We start from the raw sequence: 22550 nt of genomic DNA, 5'->3' as shown, positions 1-22550 counted from the left end.
CCCTCATGTTTCTGTGTGTAGATGATGAGATTCAGCTTGGGAGTGAAGACTGAAGAACACAGCCACCAGTTTGTCCTCCATGAAGGTAGAGGAGAACTGTGACTACAGGAAGATGGCAGGTTCAGAAATCTGCTGGGCATGGAGGTCAGAGGTAGAGTGCTTGCCTAGGGTGAGTGAGACCCTGTTCAACCCCCAGGGCCATGAACAAAATGGAACAAAGAACCAAGATGGCTTCGTTAGTTACCTTTCCATCGCTCTCACAATCTACCTAATGTGAACAGCTTCTAGGGAGCAAATGCTTATTTTGGCTCACGGTTTCAGAGGATTCAGTCCATGGTTGCTTGACCATGTTGTGTTGGGTCTGTGGTAGCATGGTGCATCATGACAGGCGCGCATGATGGAGGAAGCCTGCTCACCCCATGGTAACTGAGCAACAGAGTGACAGGAAGGGGCCAGGGTCCCAATGCCCACTTTGAGGGTATGACTTCAGTGATCAAACTTTGTGAAGATTCCATAATCTTTCAATTGTTCCAACACCATGTGCCAACCCTTTAACACGTGGGTCTTTGGGCCACATTTCCGCTCTGAACTTTAACCATGACCACTGTTTTGGACAGGCACCGGTGAAGAGAGCAGTTCATCCCTCCTCTTCAGAAGGTTTCCTCAAGTTGACCAGGATGAGAGTATAGCAAGACAGCAAGATGAGGGAGGAAACAGAGATCAATTCACTATTGGTCAATATAGTGACCCCTTAGGTAAAGCTCTCAGCCCAGGCAATCTTTAATGAAGGGTGGACACCACAGAAGCACTGTGAAATCATGTTTGGAACACAGCAGGGCAACTGGACAGAGATAGGATCTGAACCATGGAAGGAATTAGGCCCTGTTGGCAAGTCATTTACCAAAAGGTGACAAACAGGTGGAATTATAATGTTGCACATTAAAGAGGCTTGCAAATATCCCCAGTGGTCATAATTCATCACTGTGGGCAAGAGGAAGTCAGCACCCACCCTAAGTGAAAAAAGAATGTCTGAGCCAGCCAGGTCACCATCAGAATTAGAAGGCCATTGTCCACACTGTGGCCAGGGACATGGGAAGAAGCACCACAAAACACATTCTGTGCCCTTTTGGATCCTGGAAAAGGCCAATGATAATTAGCTCAGTCACATTTGTGTTGGTGGTGGATTAAATTCAGGTGTGTTGGACACCAGGCAAGGAAAAGCATGCAGTAAAACAGTGACTGAAACAGCACTTCACCTCATTTATAGCACTTTAGAGAGTGCACTGCAATGTACAAGCACTTATTACTCAATCATTTGATGAACATGTTCTAAATTAGTGCTATGGTTGGCAATCTGGCACTTCAAATGATTCAAATTTATTCACTTTTATTATTAGAAAATAAGGCTCAGAGAAATGGTTATTTGCCCAGGATCACAAGAAAATGGTGAATGATCCTGGCACAAGAGGCCCTTCCTTATCTTACAGAAAATTTTATCTACCAGATTTCCCGATCATCGTAATTTGTTTTATTTTTCTTCAAAGGACTAATTACTAATTAACTGACTTGCACGTTAATTTGGTTTATAGTCTCTTCCTCCATGAAGTCTTGGAGAGGATATGAAGTTGTAAACCTCCATGAATCTAGGGATATTTTTTCTTGAATGGCAAAGACCCAGTAGTTAGAATGGTGCTTGGTACATCATGAGCCTCCTTACTCTTTGTTGAATAAAAGCCTAGATGAATGAATGAATGAGTGAATGAATGGCATGTCTTTGGTGGGAAATTCTTACCATATTCCAAGGTCATCATTGAGAGAGAGCGGCAGGCCAGGGAGAATAGTGATTTTAAATGTGTTACACATGAATGTGTGACTGCTAGAGTAGCAAGGTGAGTGATGAGCCAGGTCCATTCTATCACCTCATATGGAAATGGACAGACAGGAGAGTGAGAGTGGGGAGGTGAAAGGGCCTGGGCAAAACTGGAGTGTTAATCTCCTGCCATAGCTCAGCTAGTGCCCAGGTGTCTGCCTCCATGGCCACTCCTGTGTTTGTTCAGTACTGATTCTTGTACTTATTTTCAGTTGACCAGTCTGGGCACAAAAGCTTTCTACTGGTCTTACTTTCAACTTTGACTTCCTTGTTTTGGGGTGAAGAAAATGTTTCTGTTCATGTCACTAAAGCAATTGAAATAGATTTTGACCTTCCTTCTAGTCATAGTTTGCTTGTAAAGTTTCACTCTAGAGAAAAGAAATTCCATGGGGAAGTTGGTCCCTTGATTATAGTGTTGGTGTAATAAGTAGTCCAAGGATTTTTTATCATTTAGTCACAACCCTTGCACTATGAGGGGATGTGTAGATATTCTCATCAAAAAGGACCTTAAAAAACTCTGGTTTTGCTGATTTGTACGGCTCTTGTTTATTTCTAAAATGTTATCAATCCAAATATTACTCTTGATACGAATTCTCTGAATACTCCTTCTTGGCTTACCTTAGGCTTAATCTACTTTGTTTTCTAACAGTTACCATGAATATTGGCAATTTTCCTTTGTGAAAAAGGGATATCTTTGAATTCCAGTAGCAACTACCTCCTAATCCATTAGAAGACAGCCTAATGCTGATGGAAGAGCACTGATTTCTGAGTTAGAAACTTGGCAAATAACAAGTGTATGACTCTGGCAGCCAGCAAACCTATCACCTCACCTATAATCAGAGGGAATTAGAGTAAAATCTGTGAAAATTCTTCCATCACTAATCTTGGAGTGGATTAGCTGAGTGTGATGTGGGACTTTGTCCACTGGGGGTCTTGAGTGAGAAGTCTGCTGGGTGGTAACATAGCTCAGGGTGCTTTCTTGCTCAAGGATCAGAAGTTGCAGGGAGGAATCTAATGCCCCTCACTATCTTTGTCTTCTCAGACCAGAACAACTTCTTGAGTAATCATCTATTTCAGCAGAGTGGTTAGCTTCATGCTGAATTGGAGACTCCTGAGTGGATTTGATCCATCTGGTCCAATTCCTTGTTCCAAGGCAGCACAAAGCCACACCTGCTCTTCTGACCCAAAGGTAGGTGATGTGACTAGAAATAAGGCACACAATTTCTAAAGAGGCAAAGGATGTTAGGCAACTTAACTGTCCTCTTAGAGTCACATGGGTTCATTTATGGAATGAGGTGGTTGGATTTGATGAATTTTGGAGGAGGCACTGAGGAATGAATTAAATTGATCATTTTCATTGCAATTAAATGTATATAGGATAAAATTGATGGCTTTTAAAGTCATTTATAATTTTGGAATTTCGTGAAGTACTCCTTGGTTAACACAGGTAGACACCTGTGCTTGGGTGGAGGTTGTCTTACTTCACTCTAGAGTCATTTTGGCAGATCAAGTTTTCTTTTATATTTTCCATTGCCATAGCCCATGTTGTATTAATTTGCTCTGGTCCTTAGACCATTCAGTTGTTTGATGCAGAGTCTACGCTCCATAATGATTTGTGCTTTATTTGTTTGCCACCTTTGGTTTCTGTACTTCTAGGTGAGGCAGTATTTCAGGGGAGGGGAGGCATTTTTCATCATGTAAATGGAGATATGGTGGTTACAAGTAGCAGAGAGGGAAATAAATAGAGAAGAGAGAACACAGAAAAGGAAAGGGTAGTTTTAAAGGAGGAATGTGATCAGTAATCCTCTGTTGAGGAGAAAGCCTGGAAAAACCAGACACTACCTAACTATACTCTTATCTCTCAGTGATTTCTGAGATTGGTTTTTATAGGTTTACCTTTATTTCTCTTAGAAGTCCAAACACCTTGAATTCAAACTCAGATAAGAGGCAGGTGGTTGGCAGAGTTGAATACATTACCAAGAGCATGGATCACACCCTGGGCCTCCTTAGACCAGTTCTGAGAAAAGTGAAAGGTACTCAACTAGGTACTTGCTTTGTTTGCTTCCCTCCTTCAGAGATCTAGGAACATAGAGCTCTCCCCTCCACTGAAAGACAGGTCACTTACCTTTTGGGATTTATCAGCTTTGGACTCCCACAATGATCCCGTGGAAGCATCTTATATATTGTACTAAATCCCTCTAATGCACTAAGAAAAATGCACATTATGTGGTCCATTACAGTAAGCTTGTGAGTGTAAGGATTCAGAAATGACGTGTGTGCATGTGTGTAAGAGTTTTGGCATTTTAAGAGAGAACTGGAGGACTGGTAAAGTCCTGGAGAGGGTTCTAAAAGTCAGGTGGAGGAATTTGGGTCTAATTGCCAGGCTCAGGGAGACAGTGAACATTTCTGAATGATGTGAGCAGAGGGAGACTCAGGGTGACTTTCTAACTTTAGTATGAAGAACAGATTAGGGGATGACACCATGGACACCTGGGGACAGATGGAGCACGGGGTGGTCTGCAGTCATCCTCATATGAGCTCCTGTCCTGCTGGGAGATGGTGGTTGCAGGATGACAGCCAGCCAGAGGGACTGGTGAAATCAGTGGATGTGGCACTGTGTAAATATGGAGGGAGAGGAGGTGCATGCGGTAGAGGTGACCTTGAGGCTTCTGGTGTGAGGGCCTGAGAGAACAGTGTTGCTGCTCTGAGACCCAGTGCAGGAGGGGTGCCATCAGGTGGCCTGTGCTGGCAGATAGTGACAGATGCCACTGCTTGGTCTACCAGCTGCAGCTGGGACCCCTGTCCAAACATTGGCCATGGGATGGGGGAAGAAAGGCAGATCCCTGAAGCTCACACTTTGTTCAAGATTCCACAAAGCTCCCTGGTCTCTGATGATCCAGAGAAGGTGGAACTGAAGCACTACCAGTAACTTGGAGTTTCCTACAAGGCTTGTGCTAGTCACAGACAGGGAATAATAAATGGATTTGGGAAAGCTTTGTATTGGCCATGGGTCTTGGTGCCATTTTCTAAGGCACCAGAGTAACTAACTCCATGTCCTCTATCTTCTAGATAGCCTGGTCCTGGCTTTGGCTCAGGCATTCACTGGCTGAGTTTGAGCAAGATCCTAAATCTGTCTGAGTCTTGGTTTGGTCACTTGTCATTTAGCTATCTCAAAGGGATAAGGAAGAATGAAGTGAGGAGAGGATGTGGAAGTGCTTACAGTACAGCGCACAGTAGACCCTGAATGAAGGGCTGCAGTGGTCACCTTGGGTGTTGGGATGACGATGAAAATGTGACCATCAGGCACACAGATGTTCTAGTGTCCTTGAGGCCACCAGACTGCCTTGTGGTCTTCTGGGGCTGTTTTGGTGCTTTGCTATCTCCATTCCTCTGCTTTAGTAAGCAAGCCTCCTCTGTCCATGTAGTTGTTCTTCTTTTACCCTGATCAATCCTTTTGTCTTCTCTAGTTCTAGCCGGAAACAATACTAAGGGTAATCTCAGCAGGTTTTCTTTTTTTCTCAAATTAAAAAAAATTGTTAGTTGTAGATGGACACAATACCTTTATTTTATTTATTTATTTTTAATGTGCTTCTAAGGATTGAGCCCAGTACCGCACACGTTTAACCTTATATTTTTCTTCAGATTTTCACTATGACTGAAATTGGGGGCCACATGTAATATATTTTTAGAATGGAAGCACATGGAAGAAGGAAAATTCAGGGCAGTAAGAGATACTTCAAAGTAGTTTGTTAAAACATTCAAAAATTTAAAAAAAAATTTTATTTGGTTCTATTTAGTTTTATGTACCATTAGGATTTATTTTCACATAATTATAAATACGTGGGATATAATTTGCTCTAATTCAGTTCTCAACATTTCTCTTTTTCCTCCCCTCATCCCTCCCTCTGTTCCTTCCATCTACTACTGATATTTCTGCTATTTACTTATATGTTTTAATTTTTTTGTTTTTTGGTTAGTGTCTTGTGGATATGCATGATGTAAGATTCACTCTGTTATACTCATATGTAGATAGGAAAGTTAGGTAAGATTAATTCCATTGTTTTTCTCTTATGCTGACCCTCCTTCTTCTCCCCACATTCCCTTCATTGGTTCCACTGGTCTTTCTTGTGTTTGGATGGAATTTCCCTTTTTCTCTTTCTCTTTTACCCCTTATTTTGGAATAGCTTCTGCCTATTAGAGAAAACTTTCAACCTTTGACTTTCTGAGCCTGGCTTATCTCATTTAATACCATGTTCTCCAATTCCATCCATTTACCAGCAAATGCCATAATTTCATTCTTGGCTTTATGTGGGAATAATACTTCATGTAGTACATACATACCACATTTTCTTTATCAATTCATCTGTAATCAAAGTAGTTTTAAGAGCAGAGAAAATCTTGAGGGTGTTCTCTCCCTCATTGTGTCAATGTGCCCTTTCATCACATGAAATTCCAAGCTTCCTGAGTGTGGAGCCTCATTTCCTTCTCTTTTCCTATGTCCTGAGTTGTCTAGGAACATGGGAGTTGCTTAATAAAATCTTTGGTTTAGAGAATTGTATTAAAAAAAATCCTCACCTGCTTCCAACAAGAAAGTGTGCCCATGAAGGGCAAACCTGGACACAGACACAAGCAAAGTAGTGAATGCCCATATATTACATATGAACTGCTGTTGGAGAGTGAGCTAGATCCCGTTTTCAAAATATATTACCATTTCATGAAGCCATGGGATCATGCAAAACCAGAGGGTCTCCTAGAATTCAGAGGCTATGTCCTTATGACTGTGTTTCCTTTGTCACAGGGGTCTTCTCTGAGATCCATCTTCTCCAAATCCAATTCATGACATGTACAAACAATGTGACTGAGTTAGTTATCGCTGGCCTTTTCCAGGATCCAGAGATGCAGAAAGTGTGCTTTGTGTTGTTTCTCTCCATGTACCTGGCCACCGTGGTGGGCAATGGTCTCATCATTGTGATAGTCAGTGTCAGTAAGAGTCTGCGCTCCCCCATGTACTTCTTCCTTGGTTGCCTGTCCCTGGTGGAGATCTGTTACTCCTCTTCTGTGGTCCCTAAGTTCATCACTGACTTACTTGCCAAGGTTAAAACCATCTCCCTCAAGGGTTGTTTGGCCCAGATCTTCTTCTTCCATTTCTTTGCAGTTGCTGAGATCCTCCTGCTTGTGGTGATGGCCTATGACCACTATGTGGCCATCTGCAAGCCTCTTCATTACATGAACATTATGAGTTGTCAACTATGTCACATGCTGGTGGCTGGTTCCTGGCTGGGGGGCTTCATTCACTCCATAATTCAGGTTCTTATCACCATCCCTCTGCCCTTCTGTGGTCCCAAAGTGATTGACCACTACTTCTGTGACCTCCATCCCTTATTCAAGCTGGCCTGCAAGGACACCTTTGTGGAGGGGGGTATTGTGCTGGTCAATAGTGGATTAATCTCCCTCTTCTCCCTCACCATCTTGGTGTCCTCCTACACCATCATCCTGTTCAGCCTGAGGAAACGCTCTGCAGAGGGGAGGCGCAAAGCCCTCTCCACCTATGCCTCTCACATCACGGTGGTCATCTTGTTTTTTGGACCTGCCATCTTCATCTACATGCGGCCCTCGTCCACCTTCACTGGGGACAAGTTGGTGGCTGTGTTCTACACGGTCATCACCCCCACGCTGAACCCCATCATCTACACACTCAGAAATGCAGAGGTGAAAATCACCATGAGGAAGCTATGGGGCAAGAAGGAGAACTCAGGGATGGGACAATGATAGAAAGACGTATGACTGATTATTGTGTTTTTGAAATGGATTTCTAGTGAGATATTTCAGAACAGCAGCAACAAATATAGGACTTAATGTTACTTCTGCAGTGGTTCTCCTTGGTAACCAGGATACCCTGGTGTAATGTTTGAAGGATAGAGGTGAGGAGTTGACACTGAATCTTCTGGAACACTATTGACTGCATCATATCTAACAATATAATGGGTTTGGGTAATTGGAAGGCTCAAACCAAGGGTAAATGCAAAGTGGAGGATCTTGACAAATGTTTAGTAGGCTAAAATCACCTCCTTGATTTCCTCCTCCCTCTGTAGTAATTCATATATTTATGGGGTACGATATGATGTTTCAGTGCATGTACGAAATGTGTAATGATCAGATCAGATCACATATTTATCACCTAATACATTTATCATGTCTTTGTGTTGGGGACATTCAAAATTCACCCCACCAATTATTATGAAATGCTAAGTAATTACTGTCACCCATGGTTATTCCACTATGTTATCCTAATGTTCTGTCTACCTACATCTCTGTAAAGAGGACATTTTGATAAGTGTTTTGTAGATTGAAATCACTTAACCTTCCCTTCATCCTCATTTTCTTCCTTCCTTCCCTGCATCATATTTTGATGGATTGTCAAATTCAGTTAGCTATTATTTTATTGAAAAAAAATTTTTTTTTGCAATACTGGAGCTTGAACCCAGGCCCTTACATATGTTAAGCAAGTGCTCTACCACCAAGCTACATCCCTAGTCCTAAATTAAATGTAGATTATTTACCTCATCATGTTTTAAAGTTTTTTCCTATATGGCCAACAAATGAGTCAATCAAACCTACTGGGGGGATAAGGAAGAAGAGTGAAATGAATCTGACCTACCTTTCCTATGTGCATATATGAGTATACCACAGTGACTCTTACCATCATGTACATCCACAAGATGAAATGTATAAGTAGCATAAAGATCAGTAGAGTAGAATAAAGGGAATGGGTGGAAGAGGGGAGAGAGAGGGGGAGTTCTGGGGACTGAATTAGAGTAAATTATATTCCATGCTTTCAAAATTATGTCAAAATGAATCCTGATGTTATATATAACTAACAAGAACCAATAAAAGAAAAACTTACTCTGTTGAAGTCAGTCTCTCAATCTCTCTCTCTCTCTCTCTCTCTCTCTCTCTCTCTCTTTTCTTTTCTGCAGTACTGAGGTTCAAACCCAAGACCTCATATAGGCCAGGAAAGAACTAAGTACCCCTGAGCTGTATCTCTGGCCTTGTTGAAAATTTTTTGTATCTATGTTTGTCAGGAATATTGGTCAGTAGTTTTCCTTTTTTATTGGCTCCTTGTCTGGATTTGATATAAGAGTGAAGCTGGCCTTTTAGAAAGAATTTTAAAGAGTTCCTTCTTTTAAGTATTTTTGAGTAGTCTGAGTAAAGTTACTCTTTAAGAGAGTAAACTCACCACAGGAAATGAGTTCTAAAATAAAAAGTTAGTTAAAGATTTCTATTCAAGGATACTTAAAGAGTGTTACTTACAATATAAAAAATTAGAAGTAACTAAAAATGACTAGGTATATTCAGTACATTCATAAGAGGAAGTATTTTACAAGTGAATAAAAGGACATTTTTACAGATGGACACCAGATTGGTAACTCTGGAATTATCCTCCTTCTACCCATTGTGCCCCTTGAGTTTGGACTGAGCATCATTCCAAACCCAAGGAGCAGTACCAAGGCTCCACCTCTATTTCTCATCTGGTTTCACTGTCCTGATCCACAGCCTCTTCATGGCTTTCTTCACTTCAGCATTTCTCAGGGAGTAGATGACAGGGTTGAGGAGTGGGGTCACCACTGTGTAGAACACAGCTACCATCTTGTCTGCAGGCAGAGTGGTAGAAGGCCTCAGATAGATGAAGACACAAGGTACAAAGAACAACATAACCACGGTGATGTGGGACCCACAGGTGGAGAGGGCTTTGCGTCTACCCTCAGAACTCCGAGTCCTCAGATGAAGTAGAATGACCGCATAGGACACCAAGAGGATAACAAAGCTGGTCACAGACAAGGTCCCCCCATTAGCTACAATCAACAGACCAATGAGGAAAGTGTCTGAGCAGGCCAGTTGGAGCAAGGGAAGCACATCACAGAAATAGTGGTCAATCACATTGGGGCCACAGAAGGGCAGTTGGAAGACGAGAAGGATCTGGGAAAGGGAATGCACAAAAGCTCCCACCCATGCCATTCCCACTAAGACCATACACACCTGCTGATTCATGATGGTGGTGTAGTTGAGGGGCTTACAGATGGCCACATAGCGGTCATAGGCCATCACTGTGAGCAGGAAAATCTCAGTGCCTGCAAAGAAGTGCATGAAGAAAAATTGTGCCAAGCAGCCCCACAGAGATATGGTTTTCCTTTCAGCCAGCAGATCTGAGAGGAGTTTGGGGACTGTAGTAGAGGAGTAGCAAATCTCCACGAAGGACAGGTAGCTGAGGAAGAAGTACATGGGGGATCCCAGACTTCTGCTGGTCATGACAGTGAGCACAATGAGGAAGTTCCCCAGCATGATCGCCATGTACAAGAGCAGAAAAATCACAAAGCAAACTCTCTGCACCTCCTGACTGTGAGACAGTCCCAGGAAGATGAATTCAGTCACATTGTATGTATGAGCCATGAGATCACCACCAAGAGGCAGCTATTTGGGTGGTGTGACCTGAAATGATATAAAACAAAAGACTTCTTCAAGAACTGGGTGAGTTGTATAGAAACACTTGCTGGTCTGAGATGCTTGTGAGCTAGATATTGAAAGGTACGTCTTTTTTATGGAAGATGGGAAGAGCAATCAAGAATGGAGCCAGCAACTGTAGATGCACTGTGTGTCACTGGAGTAAGGCAACGATAACAACAAAAATGTTCCGAGAACAGTGTATGAAGGACTGTTACAGATTTTGGGGTTTATTCTGCAGAAAATGGGAAGTCATCAAGAGTGTTTGTCAACTGGAAAGTGAAATCATTTTTTATGCAGTGATTGGACTAGTGGAAAAAGAGCAGAGGAAGGGTAAACAATTAAAAAGTCAGCAAGTCCCCTCTTTGGACAATATGGGGCAGACAGGAGAGCATTACCGTGTCTCTGTAATACATCTTTCTATTGCCTTTGCTTATTGCATTATCTTTCACTGCAGTTTTCCTTCATTATACTTTTAATGGTTTTCTAAAACTGGTTTCCAAAACACTGTTTTCAACTTGTCTACATTCCCTTCAGAGGTTTCAGAAGAGCTATCCTTGGATGCATCTCCCTGGATTCATCACCCCCAAGAGGACTACGAAACTTTGTCTGAGTCCTTATTTCTACTTTATCTCCTAATTCTTGTCCTCTAAACTTGATTCCTGGATGATGTTATTGCTTTCTAAGGATCCTTTCGATCCATGCCCAATTCTCCTCACTGGCACTTTTCATTTCCTCCAGTCATTATGCATCCAGTGCCAACAAGGTTCCCACACCTCTCCCCAGTGCCCACTTAATCTCTGACTCATCCCTCTCTACATCCTAGTCTCTCACCACATTTTCCTTACCATGATTCTCCACTGACTGATATGCAGATTGTCCTGCTCCATTCTGAACCTTGTCTGAGCTAGCTGAGGTCAACATATATGAGTCCTGGTCTCATATAATGTGATTCCAGAGCACCTGGGACTGGGAGCCAGAAGACTTGCACTCATGCCACGAAGCTTCCTTTCCTGAGTGCTGGAGACAGCCTAAGGTGGTTAAGCATCATCAGGACCCAAGGGAAACTCACGGAGAGACCTTACAGTTACAGAAACAAAGAGGAGGCATACATTCTTAGATCCCTGGTCAATTCTACCAGGCCATTCATGGAAGAATGCTTATGCCTGCTAACAGTCTGGTCTCCTGGATTCATAGTCACGTTTTTTCAGAGAGTATCTATGTGATATCTTGAAAGTTATTTCTTCCTTTCACCGTTTGTCTCTCTCCCTAACCCTTACCCTCTCTCTCCCTCCTTCTCTCTCTCCCCACCCTCTCTCCTGTACTGGGGATTGAACTCAAGCCTGGCACATGCTAGGTAAGCATTCTAACAGTGACCTATACCTTCAGTCTTTTATTTTGGGATAGGAGGTCCCTATGTTCCCTAGGGAGACCTCCAACTTGGGATTCTCCTGACTGAGAGTCAGGCTAGCACCACTGCTTCTACCTAGAGAGTTATTTAACCTCTTCCATGCAGATCACACCTACCTCAGAGATGGATGCCCTGACGCCCACTCCCCGCACCTTCCCAGGATAAGTTACGTTCCTGTCCTCTGTGCTGCCTTGGATATCATTCAGTTAGAAAATCCATCCACACAGCCACCTTTCCCTCAGTATATTTTGAAATCACAGGACGTCACACTGGATTTTACTGTTTTATGTGGCCACCTACCTATTGCAGTGGGCCTCCTAGGGGAGAGACTATCTTCTCACCACACATCTTCACCGTTCACTCCTGTGACCACTACCTCGAAGCACTCAGTAAGTGTCAGGGGTTGAGTGACCCTGGGTGTGTGTCTTCCCTGGCCTTCTAAACAGAGTATCTCCCATATCATAAGCTTTCATTAAGCCTTGAAAGAACAGAGGTTCCCAAGGACCAAGACAATATCTTCTTCATTCCTGAATCCCAGAGCCTGGCTCAGGGTTTTCCCCAACACCCACACAAATAAAGTTTGTAAAACACCAAGTGCCTCAGGCCCCATTCCCTCTGCTTTAAAAGTGAAATCAATCATCACATACCAAAAAAGTCCATGTTCACAAAACAAAACTGACACCAGCGTTTCTGTGACTTGCTGAGCTCACCACAGTGACCTTTTCTGTTCTGAAGAGAGACATGCAAATTCCTCCCTGAGAATAGCCCTGGTCTCATGCAAGCTGCCAGTTAGCCAGAAGAGAAGCATTAGGCCAATCTAGGACCAGAAGTCCTGCTTGCCTGGAGTCCCAAGATGGAGGATCTACTCCCCTTGTAGCCTTCAACTTGGGAATGTGGGAGACTGAGGCACCAGAGTCTCAGATCTACCTGACAAGAGCCAAGTAGAGTCACCTCCAGGTTTCCCAAAGAGAATCCTGACAGCTCAGCCTTAAGTTCACACTGCTTGAGGGACACCTGGGGAGTAGGCATGATCAGGCGAGAGGAGGTCTCCAGGGATGTGTGCCCTTTCCCCTTCCTAATCAGGCAGGAGATCTCAGGGGAAGCAAGACCTGCACAAGCCTAGTAAGAAAAAAGAAATAATTGTGAAATGTGGACAAATTAAATTCACCCAGAATTCACAGAGCACTCACCTGCATGGAGCTGTTGATAAGGCAATGATACATGTCCTGCTCATCAGGAGCTTAATCATGTGACTTGCCATAAACTGACAGTACTCAAGAGGGTGGGTCTGAGCTTAGGGAAACTGAAATGGCACCTCTCAAAGCCTGTGGTGTGGAAGAGGTATAGAGGGGTGGTTCCCAGCCAGGGGTGATTTTACCCCAGAGGACTCTGGGTCATGTGAGGAGCCATTGGCTGTTGTCCAAGCTGGCTGGTGAGGGAGGCTGCTGACATGAAGTGGGGAGAACCCAGGGGAGTGTGACACATCGTCCAAGGCACAGGGACTGTCCACATGGCAGAGAATTCCCCAGTCTAGAGTCCACAGGACTGCCCTGGAGATAGCCTGCTGTGGAGGAAGCAGATTTGTTCTGAATTCCCAAGCATTGAAATTAGGTGTGGAGCACATGGGAATTCCTTATTGTGCTTGAACAAGCCTGTGTGTGTTTACATTTAGTGTGATAGAAAATTTTAAAGATGTCATAAGAGAACTTAGTGAATGAATGGGCTCTATTCAAGTGCTACTCATGTCAACCCAGCCTTGAAATAAGAGCCCCAAGTGTCAACTAATGACTAAGGAGAAAACTCTGATGAGATATTTTATGATTTAGGACAATGTTTGACATGATTGCTTTCCCACCTGTAATAACGTAGTTAACCATTGTCCTTCAGAGAGAAAGAAACCTAGGAAAGAAGATTTGGCATGTAATTACATGAAGCTTCAAGTATTCGTGCAAAACCTCTATGTATTCTGTAATACATCCTCATGAAATGGAGTTTCTGTAAAAATCTGTCTGCTGAAGTATTGTCTATATTGAAGGATTTGGCTTAATAAAACTAAGTTACATCAATTTTAATATGAATCTTTGAGTGTTTTTTATTTATTTATTTATTTTATTATTATTGTATACAAATGGGATACATGTTGTTTCTCTGTTGTACATGGAGTCAAGGCATACCATTTGTGTAATCATACGTTTACATAGGGCAATGATGTTTGATTCATTATTTTTTTTCCTTCCCCCCGACCCGTCCCACCCCTCTTTTCCCTCTATACAGTCCTTCTTTCCTTCATTCTTACCACATTCCTTATCCCTAAACCTAAACCTAACCCTAAACCTAATGCTAACCCCTCCCACCCCCCATTATATGTCCTCATCCGCTTATCAGCGAGATCATTCATCCTTTAGTTTTTTGAGATTGGCTTATCCACTTAGCATGATATTCTCCAATTTCATCCATTTGCCTGCAAATGTCATAATTTTATCATTCTTCATTGCGGAGTAATATTCCATTGTATATATATGCCACAGTTTCTTTATCCATTCATCAACTGAAGGGCATCTAGGTTGGTTCCACAATCTGGCTATGGTGAATTGAGCAGCAATGAACATTGATGTGGCTGTATCTCTGTAGTATGCTGATTTTAAGTCCTTTGGGTATAGGCCAAGGAGTGGGATAGCTGGGTCAAATGGTGTTTCCATTCCAAGCTTTCTGAGGAATCTCCACACTGCTTTCCAGAGTGGCTGCACTAATTTGCAACCCCACCAGCAATGTATGAGTGCTCCTTTTTCACCACATCCTCGCCAACACCTATTGTTGCTTGTGTTCTTGATAATCGCCATTCTAATTGGGGTGAGATGAAATCTTAGGGTAGTTTTGATTTGCATTTCCCTTATTACTAGGGATGTTGAACATTTTTTCATATATCTGTTGATTGCTTGTACATCTTCTTCTGTGAAGTGTCTGTTCATTTCCTTAGCCCATTTGTTGATTGGATTATTTATATTCTTCGTGTAGAGTTTTTTGAGTTCTTTATAGATTCTGGAAATTAGCGCTTTATCAGAAGTATGGTTGGCAAAGATATTCTCCCACTCTGAAGGCTCTCTCTTCACATTGCTGATAGTTTCCTTTGCTGAGAGAAAGCTTTTTAGTTTGAATCTATCCCAGTTGTTGATTCCTTTTTTTATTTCTTGTGCTATGGGAGTCCTGTTAAGGAAGTCTGATCCTAAGTCAACAAGTTGAAGATTTGGACCTACTTTTCCTTCTATAAGATGCAGGGTCTCTGGTCTGATTCTGAGGTCCTTGATCCATTTTGAGTTGAGTTTTCTGTAGGGTGAGAGATAGGGGTTTAATTTCATTCTGTTGCATATGGTTTTCCAGTTTTCCCAGCACCATTTGTTGAAGAGGCTATCTTTTCTCCATTCATATTTTTGGAACCTTTGTCTAGTATGAGAAAATTGCATTTATTTGGGTTTGTGTCCATGTCCTCTATTCTGTACCATTGATCTACCTGTCTATTTTGGTACCAATACCATGCCGTTTTTGTTACTATTGCTTTGTAGTAGAGTTGAAGATCTGGTATTGCAATACCCCCTGCTTCGCTCTTGCTACTGAGGATTGCTTTAGCTATTCTAGGTTTTTTATTCTTCCAGATGAATTTCATAATTGCTTGCTCTATTTATGCAAGGTACATCATTGGGATTTTAATTGGAATTGCATTGAATCTGTATAGCACTTTAGGTAGTATGGCCATTTTGACAATATTAATTCTGCCTATCCAGGAACATTGGAGATCTTTCCATCTTCTAAGGTTTTCTTTAATTTCTTTCTTTAGTGTTCTGTAGTTCTCATTGTAGAGGTCTTTCACCTCTTTTGTGAGATTGATTCCCAAGTATTTTATTTTTTTCGATGCTATTGTGAATGGGGTAGTTTTCCTAATTTCTCTTTCTGAAGATTCATCACTTATGTATAAAAATGCATTGGATTTATGAGCATTGATCTTGTAACCTGCTACTTTACTGAATTCACTTATGAGTTCTAAAAGTTTTCTGGTGGAATTTCCAGGTTCCTCTAAATATATAATCATGTCGTCAGCGAATAGGGATAGTTTGAGTTCTTCTTTTCCAATTCATATCCCTTTAATTTCTTTGGTTTGTCTAATTGCTCTGGTTAGAGTCTCAAGCATGATGTTGAATAGAAGTGGTGAAAGAGGGCATCGCTGCCTTGTTCCAGTTTTTAGGGGGAACGCTTTGTTTTTCACCATTTAGAATGATATTGGCCATGGGCTTAGCGTAGATGGACTTGATAATGTTAAGGAATGTTCCCACTACCCCAGTTTTTTCTAGTGTTTTGAGCATGAAGGGATGCTGTATTTTATCGAATGCTTTTTCTGCATCTATTGAAATAATCATGTGATTCTTAACTTTAAGTCTGTTGATATGGTGAATGACATGTATTGATTTCCGAATGTTGAACCAACCTTGCATCCCTGGGATAAAACCCACTTGATCGTGGTGCACTATCTTTTTAATATATATTTGTATGCGATTTGCTAAAATTTTGTTGAGAATTTTTGCGTCGATGTTCATTAAGGATATTGGTCTGAAATTTTCTTTCCTCGATGTGTCTCTGTCTGGTTTAGGTATCAGGGTGATATTGGCTTCATAGAACGAGTTTGGGAGGGTTCCCTCCTCTTCTATTTCATGGAATACTTTGAGGAGTATTGGAATGAGCTCTTCTTTAAAGGTTTTGTAGAACTCGGCTGAGAACCCATCTGGTCCTGGACTTTTCTTTGTTGCTAGGCTTTTGATGACCTCTTCTATTTCATTGCTTGAAATTGATTTATTTAAGTTGTGTATGTCCTCCTCATTCAGTTTAGGTAATTCATATGTCTCTAGAAATTTGTTGATGTCTTCGAGGTTTTCTGTTTTGTTGGAGTATAGATTTTCAAAATAGCTTCTAATTATGTTTTGTATTTCAGTCGTGTCTGTTGTGATGTTTCCTTGTTCATTCCGAATTTTAGTAATTTGAGTTTTCTCCCTCTTTCTCTTTGTTAGTGTGGCTAAGGATTTATCAATTTTGTTTATTTTTTCGAAGAACCAACTATTTATTTTGTTAATTTTTCCAATTGTTTCTTTTGTTTCAATTTCGTTGATTTCGGCTCTGATTTTAACTATTTCCTGTCTTCTACTACTTTTGGTATTGGTCTGCTCTTCTTTTTCTAGCGCTTTGAGCTGTAGTGTTAAGTTGTTTATTTGTTGATTTCTACTTCTTTTTTTGAATGCGCCCCATGAAATAAATCTTCCTCTAAGTACTGCTTTCATAGTGTCCCAGAGATTTTGATATGATGTGTCTTTGTTCTCGTTTACTTCTAAGAATTTTTTTATTTCCCTCCTGATGTCTTCTGTTATCCATTCATCATATAATAGTGTATTATTTAATCTCCAGGTATTGAGTGTTTTTTTATAGGGAAACTACATTTTAAAAAATATTTGTGTTGTTAGACTGTGCTTGCTTACTTAAAAGGATAATTTTTTTTTTTTACTTCAGAGGTTGATTTTCTTTCTATTCTGCTAAAGATTATTAACCCATTGACTGTGACCTTAGTTTTTTAAGTTCCAATTAGATACCAATCCTTTTCTTTTCAGACATAGAAATATATTTATTCATGCTCTTCTTTGTGAAAAGTTATTTGGTATGTATAATAAATGAATGGCTATCCATTTATGCTTTTCTTTTAACAAGCAGGAATGCAAAGAAACCCATTGTAGCAGAGTATGTTTACCACAGTCTAATACTGAAACCAATGCAATGTCAACAAGAGATTTTTTTTTTTTTGATATCATGGATTGCATTCAGGGGCACTTAACCACTGAACCACATATCTAGCCCTTTTTTTGTATTTTATTTAGAGGCGGGATCTCACTGAGTTGCTTAGCACCTTGCTGTTGCTGAGACTGGCTTTGAACTCAGGATCCTTCTGCCTCAGCCTCCAGAGCTGCTAGGAGTACAGGCGTGTGCCACCATGCCTGGCAAGAATTTTTTTTTTATTGTGTTTTTGTGAAATGCAATACTACTTACTAAATACAAAGAGCAACCTCTTGAAAGCCACAACACTGATGATTCTCCAAAACACTGTATTGAGAGAATGAGGCCAGACAGAAGAGTGTACATGATTCATGCTTGCATTCCTAGGAGGCTAGGAAGAAGCTAAAGAAATTCATGATGATAGAAATTAGATGAGTGGGTGCCAGTCAGTCATTCAGTGTTAGAGAATACCTGGGAGGGGTCATGAGCAATTTCTGGGGTGATAGAAGTATTTCCTTTTGTTTGTCAAAATCATTGGATTTATTGGATTGTGAAAATTTATTGGACTCAAGGTCTTTACATTCCATTGAATCACAGAATTTCAGTTGTTTGTGAGGTTTCACTGATGTTTTGGATAGATTTGAATATTATTCAGTCAATGAGGCAACAGAGTCAAATCCTTCCCTACCTCACTATGCCCAGGGGCACCACCCTCCAAGAAAGCACCTCACCTAAACCTCCGGTGGCAGACTCCCTCCTTACATCTAAGCACATCATGACAGTGCTCACTTTCCCAGCCTTCTTTGCGGATAGGGATAGATCCATGACTTAGTTTTGGCCAATAAGAATGAAAAAAGAAAAAGAGAAATCCTGTTGGAGATTTCTCATAATTATTTCTCAAAATGTGAGCTGGGACTTTCCCATCCTACCTATGAAGATATGATGCTTGGAGTAGCTGCTGTATTGCATCTTGCAAAAATGACCACAGCCTAGGAAGCCAAGCAGGTTTCAATCCAGTCTGCCACCATCACGGAATTAAAAGTCATCCTGGAACCTCTGACCTCCAAAGTTCTTAGTCAGCAATACATGATTCTGTGGCTTCAACAAAGACTGAACTTTTCCTACAAAGTTAGAGAATATATATTTTGGCCTTTGCAGACTATCCAGTCTCTGTTACAGATGCTTGATTCTTTCAATGTGGCATGGAAACAGACAGATAACATGTAAAATATGGATATGGCTGTCATCCAATAAAAGTACTGTGAACATTAATATTTCAATTTCATGTTAACTTTTGTATGTCACAAAACCTTCTGATTATTTTTTTCAACCATTAAAAAGCATAAAAGCCTTTCTTTGGTCACAGTGCACTCAGGGACAAGCAGTGAGATTGGTTCGACTGAGTCACTCTTCACTAGGTGGACCAAATGCATTCCTGGCTACATCACTCTCCTTCCTTGAGACCCCCAGATAACCACTATTTAGAAAGAGAAGAGTCTTCTGAAATTGTTCAGATGCAGATGATAATGGTTAATAATGGTTATCTTGCATCCCCTCACCCTGAGATATTTGTCTTCTAAAAAATTCCCCTCTTACTCATGAAATAAAGCTTCTACCATGGAACTTCAGGCATAAGAACCAGGTTAATGGGAGGAAGACACCAAAGGAAGTAAAGAATCCATCCTGGGATTCTTCCAAGATCTTACTGAGAACCAACCAAAGCAAAGCGTCACTCTAGAGAGAAGAAATTCCATGGGGAAGTTGGTCCCTTGATTACAGTGTGGTGTAATAAGTAGTCCAAGGATTATTTAGCATTTAGTCACAACTCTTGCACTATGAGGGGATGTGTAGATGTTCTCTTCAAAAAGGACCATAAAATCTCTGGTTATGCTGATTTGTATGGCTCTTATTTATTTCTGAAATGTTATCAATCCACACATTAATCTTGACACAGATCCTCTGAATTTTCCTTCATGGCTTACCTTAGGCTTGTTCAGTTACCATGAACATTGGTCATTTTCCTTTGTAACAAAGGGATATCTTTGAATTTCGGTAAAAACCACCACTTAATCCATTAGAAGACAGCCAAATACTGATGGAAGAGCACTGATTTCTGAGTTAGAAACTTGGAAAATAACTAGCGTATGGTTTTGGCAGCCAGCAAACCTATCACCTCACCTATAATCAGAGGGAATTAGAGTAAAATCTGTGAAAATTCTTCCATCACTAATCTTGGAGTGGATTAGCTGAGTGTGATGTGGGACTTTGTCCACTGGGGCTCTTTGAGTGAGAAGTCTGCTGGGTGGTAACATAGCTCAGGGTGCTTTCTTGCTCAAGGATCAGAAGTTGCAGGGAGGAATCTAATGCCCCTCACTATCCTTGTCTTCTCAGACCAGAACAACTTCTTGAGTAATCATCTATTTCAGCAGAGTGGTTAGCTTCATGCTGAATTGGAGACTCCTGAGTGGATTTGATCCATCTGGTCCAATTCCTTATTCCAAGGCAGCACAAAGCCACACTTGCTCTTCTGACCCAAAGGTAGGTGATGTGACTAGAAATAAGGCACACAATTTCTAAAGAGGCAAAGGATGTTGGGCAACTTAATTATCTACTTAGTGTCATAAGGGCTCATTTGTACACTGCGTCAGTTATATTTGATGAATTTTTTGGTGGGGAACTGAGTAATGATTAAATTGATCATTTTCATTGCAATTAAATGTACACAGGATAAAATTTGATGACTTTTGGATACCTTTATTATTTTGAATTCCATGAAGTACCATTTGGGAATCACCATGTGGGAACCTGTCCTTGAGGTGGAAGTTCCTTTATTTCACTCTAGTGTCAGTCACTTTGGCATAGAAAACTCTTTTTTTTTTTTTTTTTGTATATTTTTGCATAGCCATTGCCTATATTGTATCACTTAGGTCTGTTCCAAAGACCAGTCAGTTGCTTGATGCAGAGTCTACACGCAAATGATGATTTGTGCCTTTATATGCTAGCTGCCTTTACTTTGTGTGCTTCTAGGTGAGGAAGTATTGGGTGGGGGGTTAGGGGAGGTATTTCTCACCAGGTAAGTGGAGATATGGTGGTTATAGGTAGCAGAAAGGGGAATTAATAGAGAAAAGACAGTGACAGGAAAGAAGAGATTAATTTTTAAGAAGGAGGGTTATCAGCAGTTCTGCTGTTGGAGATAAAGTCTGGAAAAGTAAGATGCTACCTGATTATACTCTTATCTCTGAGTGATTGCTGAGATTGATGTTTTAGTATATTTACCTTTTTTTCTCCACTGAGTCAAAAACAGATCAAGTTCGAACTCAGATAAGAGGTATGTGTTTTTGTAGGCCAAATGAATGTACCTTTGATTGCTAACAAAAATTATATTTAATTTTCACAATGTATTATGCTCTGGTCCAAAGACCTACCATTCCCTAGATATAGAGTCGTACTCAAATGCTGATTTGCACTTTTCTACGCTGGTCCCTTTGCTTTGTGCCATGCATTTTGTTCACACCCTGTACTTGCTAATGGAACACAGTGTTGTGAAAGAGCACAGGGTCTGTGGTTGGGCTGTCTAGTTTCCAATCCTGGCTCCAATGCTATGGAGCCTTAGGCAAGTTAACTTACTTCTTGGTTTGTCTGTTTTCAGATATGTAAAAAAGGGGTCATAATAAGTGAACCTACTTCAGAGGTTTCTTGTGAAAAAATGAAAGAATGAAAGTCTATAGAGTACTTGTAAATGGTGTGGAATATCGTAAGTACTATTGAGATACTAGCTGTTACTATCTACCAAAAATGTAAATAATAGATTTAAGAAAATATTAAACATATTTTTGAGTACTAGGATACCATAATTCTTGGTAAATGATATAGACCAGAAGCTACAATCACAAAACAATTTGTTAATTGCTGTGAAAGATATACGATAATGTTCCCATGTTCACTTTTTGCAGCTGTGACCAAAATAGCATTGACGAGAATGACTTAGGTGAAGATAAGTTTCTCTGTTCATGGCAAATGGGATGGAGGGGTTGGGATGGGAGTAGAGAGAGAGATAGAGAAAGAGGGAAAGTAAGGTGCTTAGACATACATAGTCCACAAGGCCATGTTCCCAGTGACTGACTTCCTTCAGTCAGGCCCCCACCTGCCCACAGTTACCTTTTAGGAGTCTATTTGAATTTTTAATTCATTAAGTGGATTACTCCACTGATGAGCTTACAGCCCTCATGATCCAGCCATTTCACCTCTGAACTCTGCTGCATTGCCTGGCACATGAGCTTTCCAGATCCAAACTATAACAGTACCGCAGGAACACAAAGGCAAAAGAACTTTATTCCTGTAGAAGAGAGTTTCTTTATGCAATCTAGAAAGAAGGAATACTAAACAGAAGGGAGAGAGGATATCTTGGGCTGGAAAAGAGCTGCAAACATTCATCTGGGAAAGAACCATAGGGTGCGAGGTTAGGCCATGGTCTGTAGAAGAAGGACCTTGAATTGTCTGTAAAGCATATTTGAATTTATGCTGTGGGCAGTGAGGAGTGCTGGTAGACTTCATGCAGAGAAGTCACAGGATCAGATTGATTTTTAGAAAAATGGCTAAAGTTTTATTTCCATGTTCGGAGAAAAGAAGAGTCCTATGGGCTAATATGGTTAGAGACAAGCCTCATTAAGCACACTGGACTGGAACTGGCCTAGAAGACAGGAAGGATTTGAAGGGACAAGGAGGGGGCATTTCTGGTGAAGGGAGGCTCTGAGGACCAAATGCGCAGGAGAGGGCTTGTGGGATGAGGAGAGGATCCTGACTTAAGCAGAAGGGAACTGAAATTTCCTGATGTGCCTCAGGCAATGAAAGTCACTGATAGCAAGTTAGAGGAACTCAGGGTGGTCCTGGCTATTCCTAAGCAGTAGAGTGGTCTGAGGAAAGGAGTGTGCAGGAAGCAATTTTCTGACTGCAGATACAGGGTGG

The 22550-nt window shown here is 41.1% G+C and overlaps 2 protein-coding genes across 2 annotated transcripts; one reads left to right on the top strand and one right to left on the bottom strand.

Annotated features, from left to right (window-relative positions):
- The first annotated feature begins 6706 nt into the window (after nucleotides 1-6706).
- LOC124959446 (olfactory receptor 4B1-like) lies at nucleotides 6707-7639 on the top strand. Its single transcript, XM_047517904.1, has one exon. It carries the CDS (start codon nucleotides 6707-6709, stop codon nucleotides 7637-7639), a length of 933 nt encoding a protein of 310 aa, XP_047373860.1.
- A 1749-nt stretch (nucleotides 7640-9388) lies between these two features.
- LOC124958794 (olfactory receptor 4X2-like) lies at nucleotides 9389-10318 on the bottom strand. Its single transcript, XM_047517267.1, has one exon. The coding sequence runs from the start codon at nucleotides 10316-10318 to the stop codon at nucleotides 9389-9391; it is 930 nt and encodes a 309-aa protein (XP_047373223.1).
- Nucleotides 10319-22550: the final 12232 nt, after the last annotated feature.

The sequence above is a fragment of the Sciurus carolinensis genome, chromosome 11, assembly GCF_902686445.1.
Source record: "Sciurus carolinensis chromosome 11, mSciCar1.2, whole genome shotgun sequence".
NCBI lineage: Eukaryota > Metazoa > Chordata > Mammalia > Rodentia > Sciuridae > Sciurus > Sciurus carolinensis.
Note: the sequence above shows the minus strand (reverse complement) of the source record. Positions and strands in the feature narration are given on the sequence as shown.

What these genes read in the sequence shown, in the direction of transcription:
- LOC124959446 (XM_047517904.1), top strand. Translation starts at nt 6,707, where the DNA reads ATGACATGTACAAACAATGTGACTGAGTTAGTTATCGCTGGCCTTTTC.
- LOC124958794 (XM_047517267.1), bottom strand. Translation starts at nt 10,318, where the DNA reads ATGGCTCATACATACAATGTGACTGAATTCATCTTCCTGGGACTGTCT.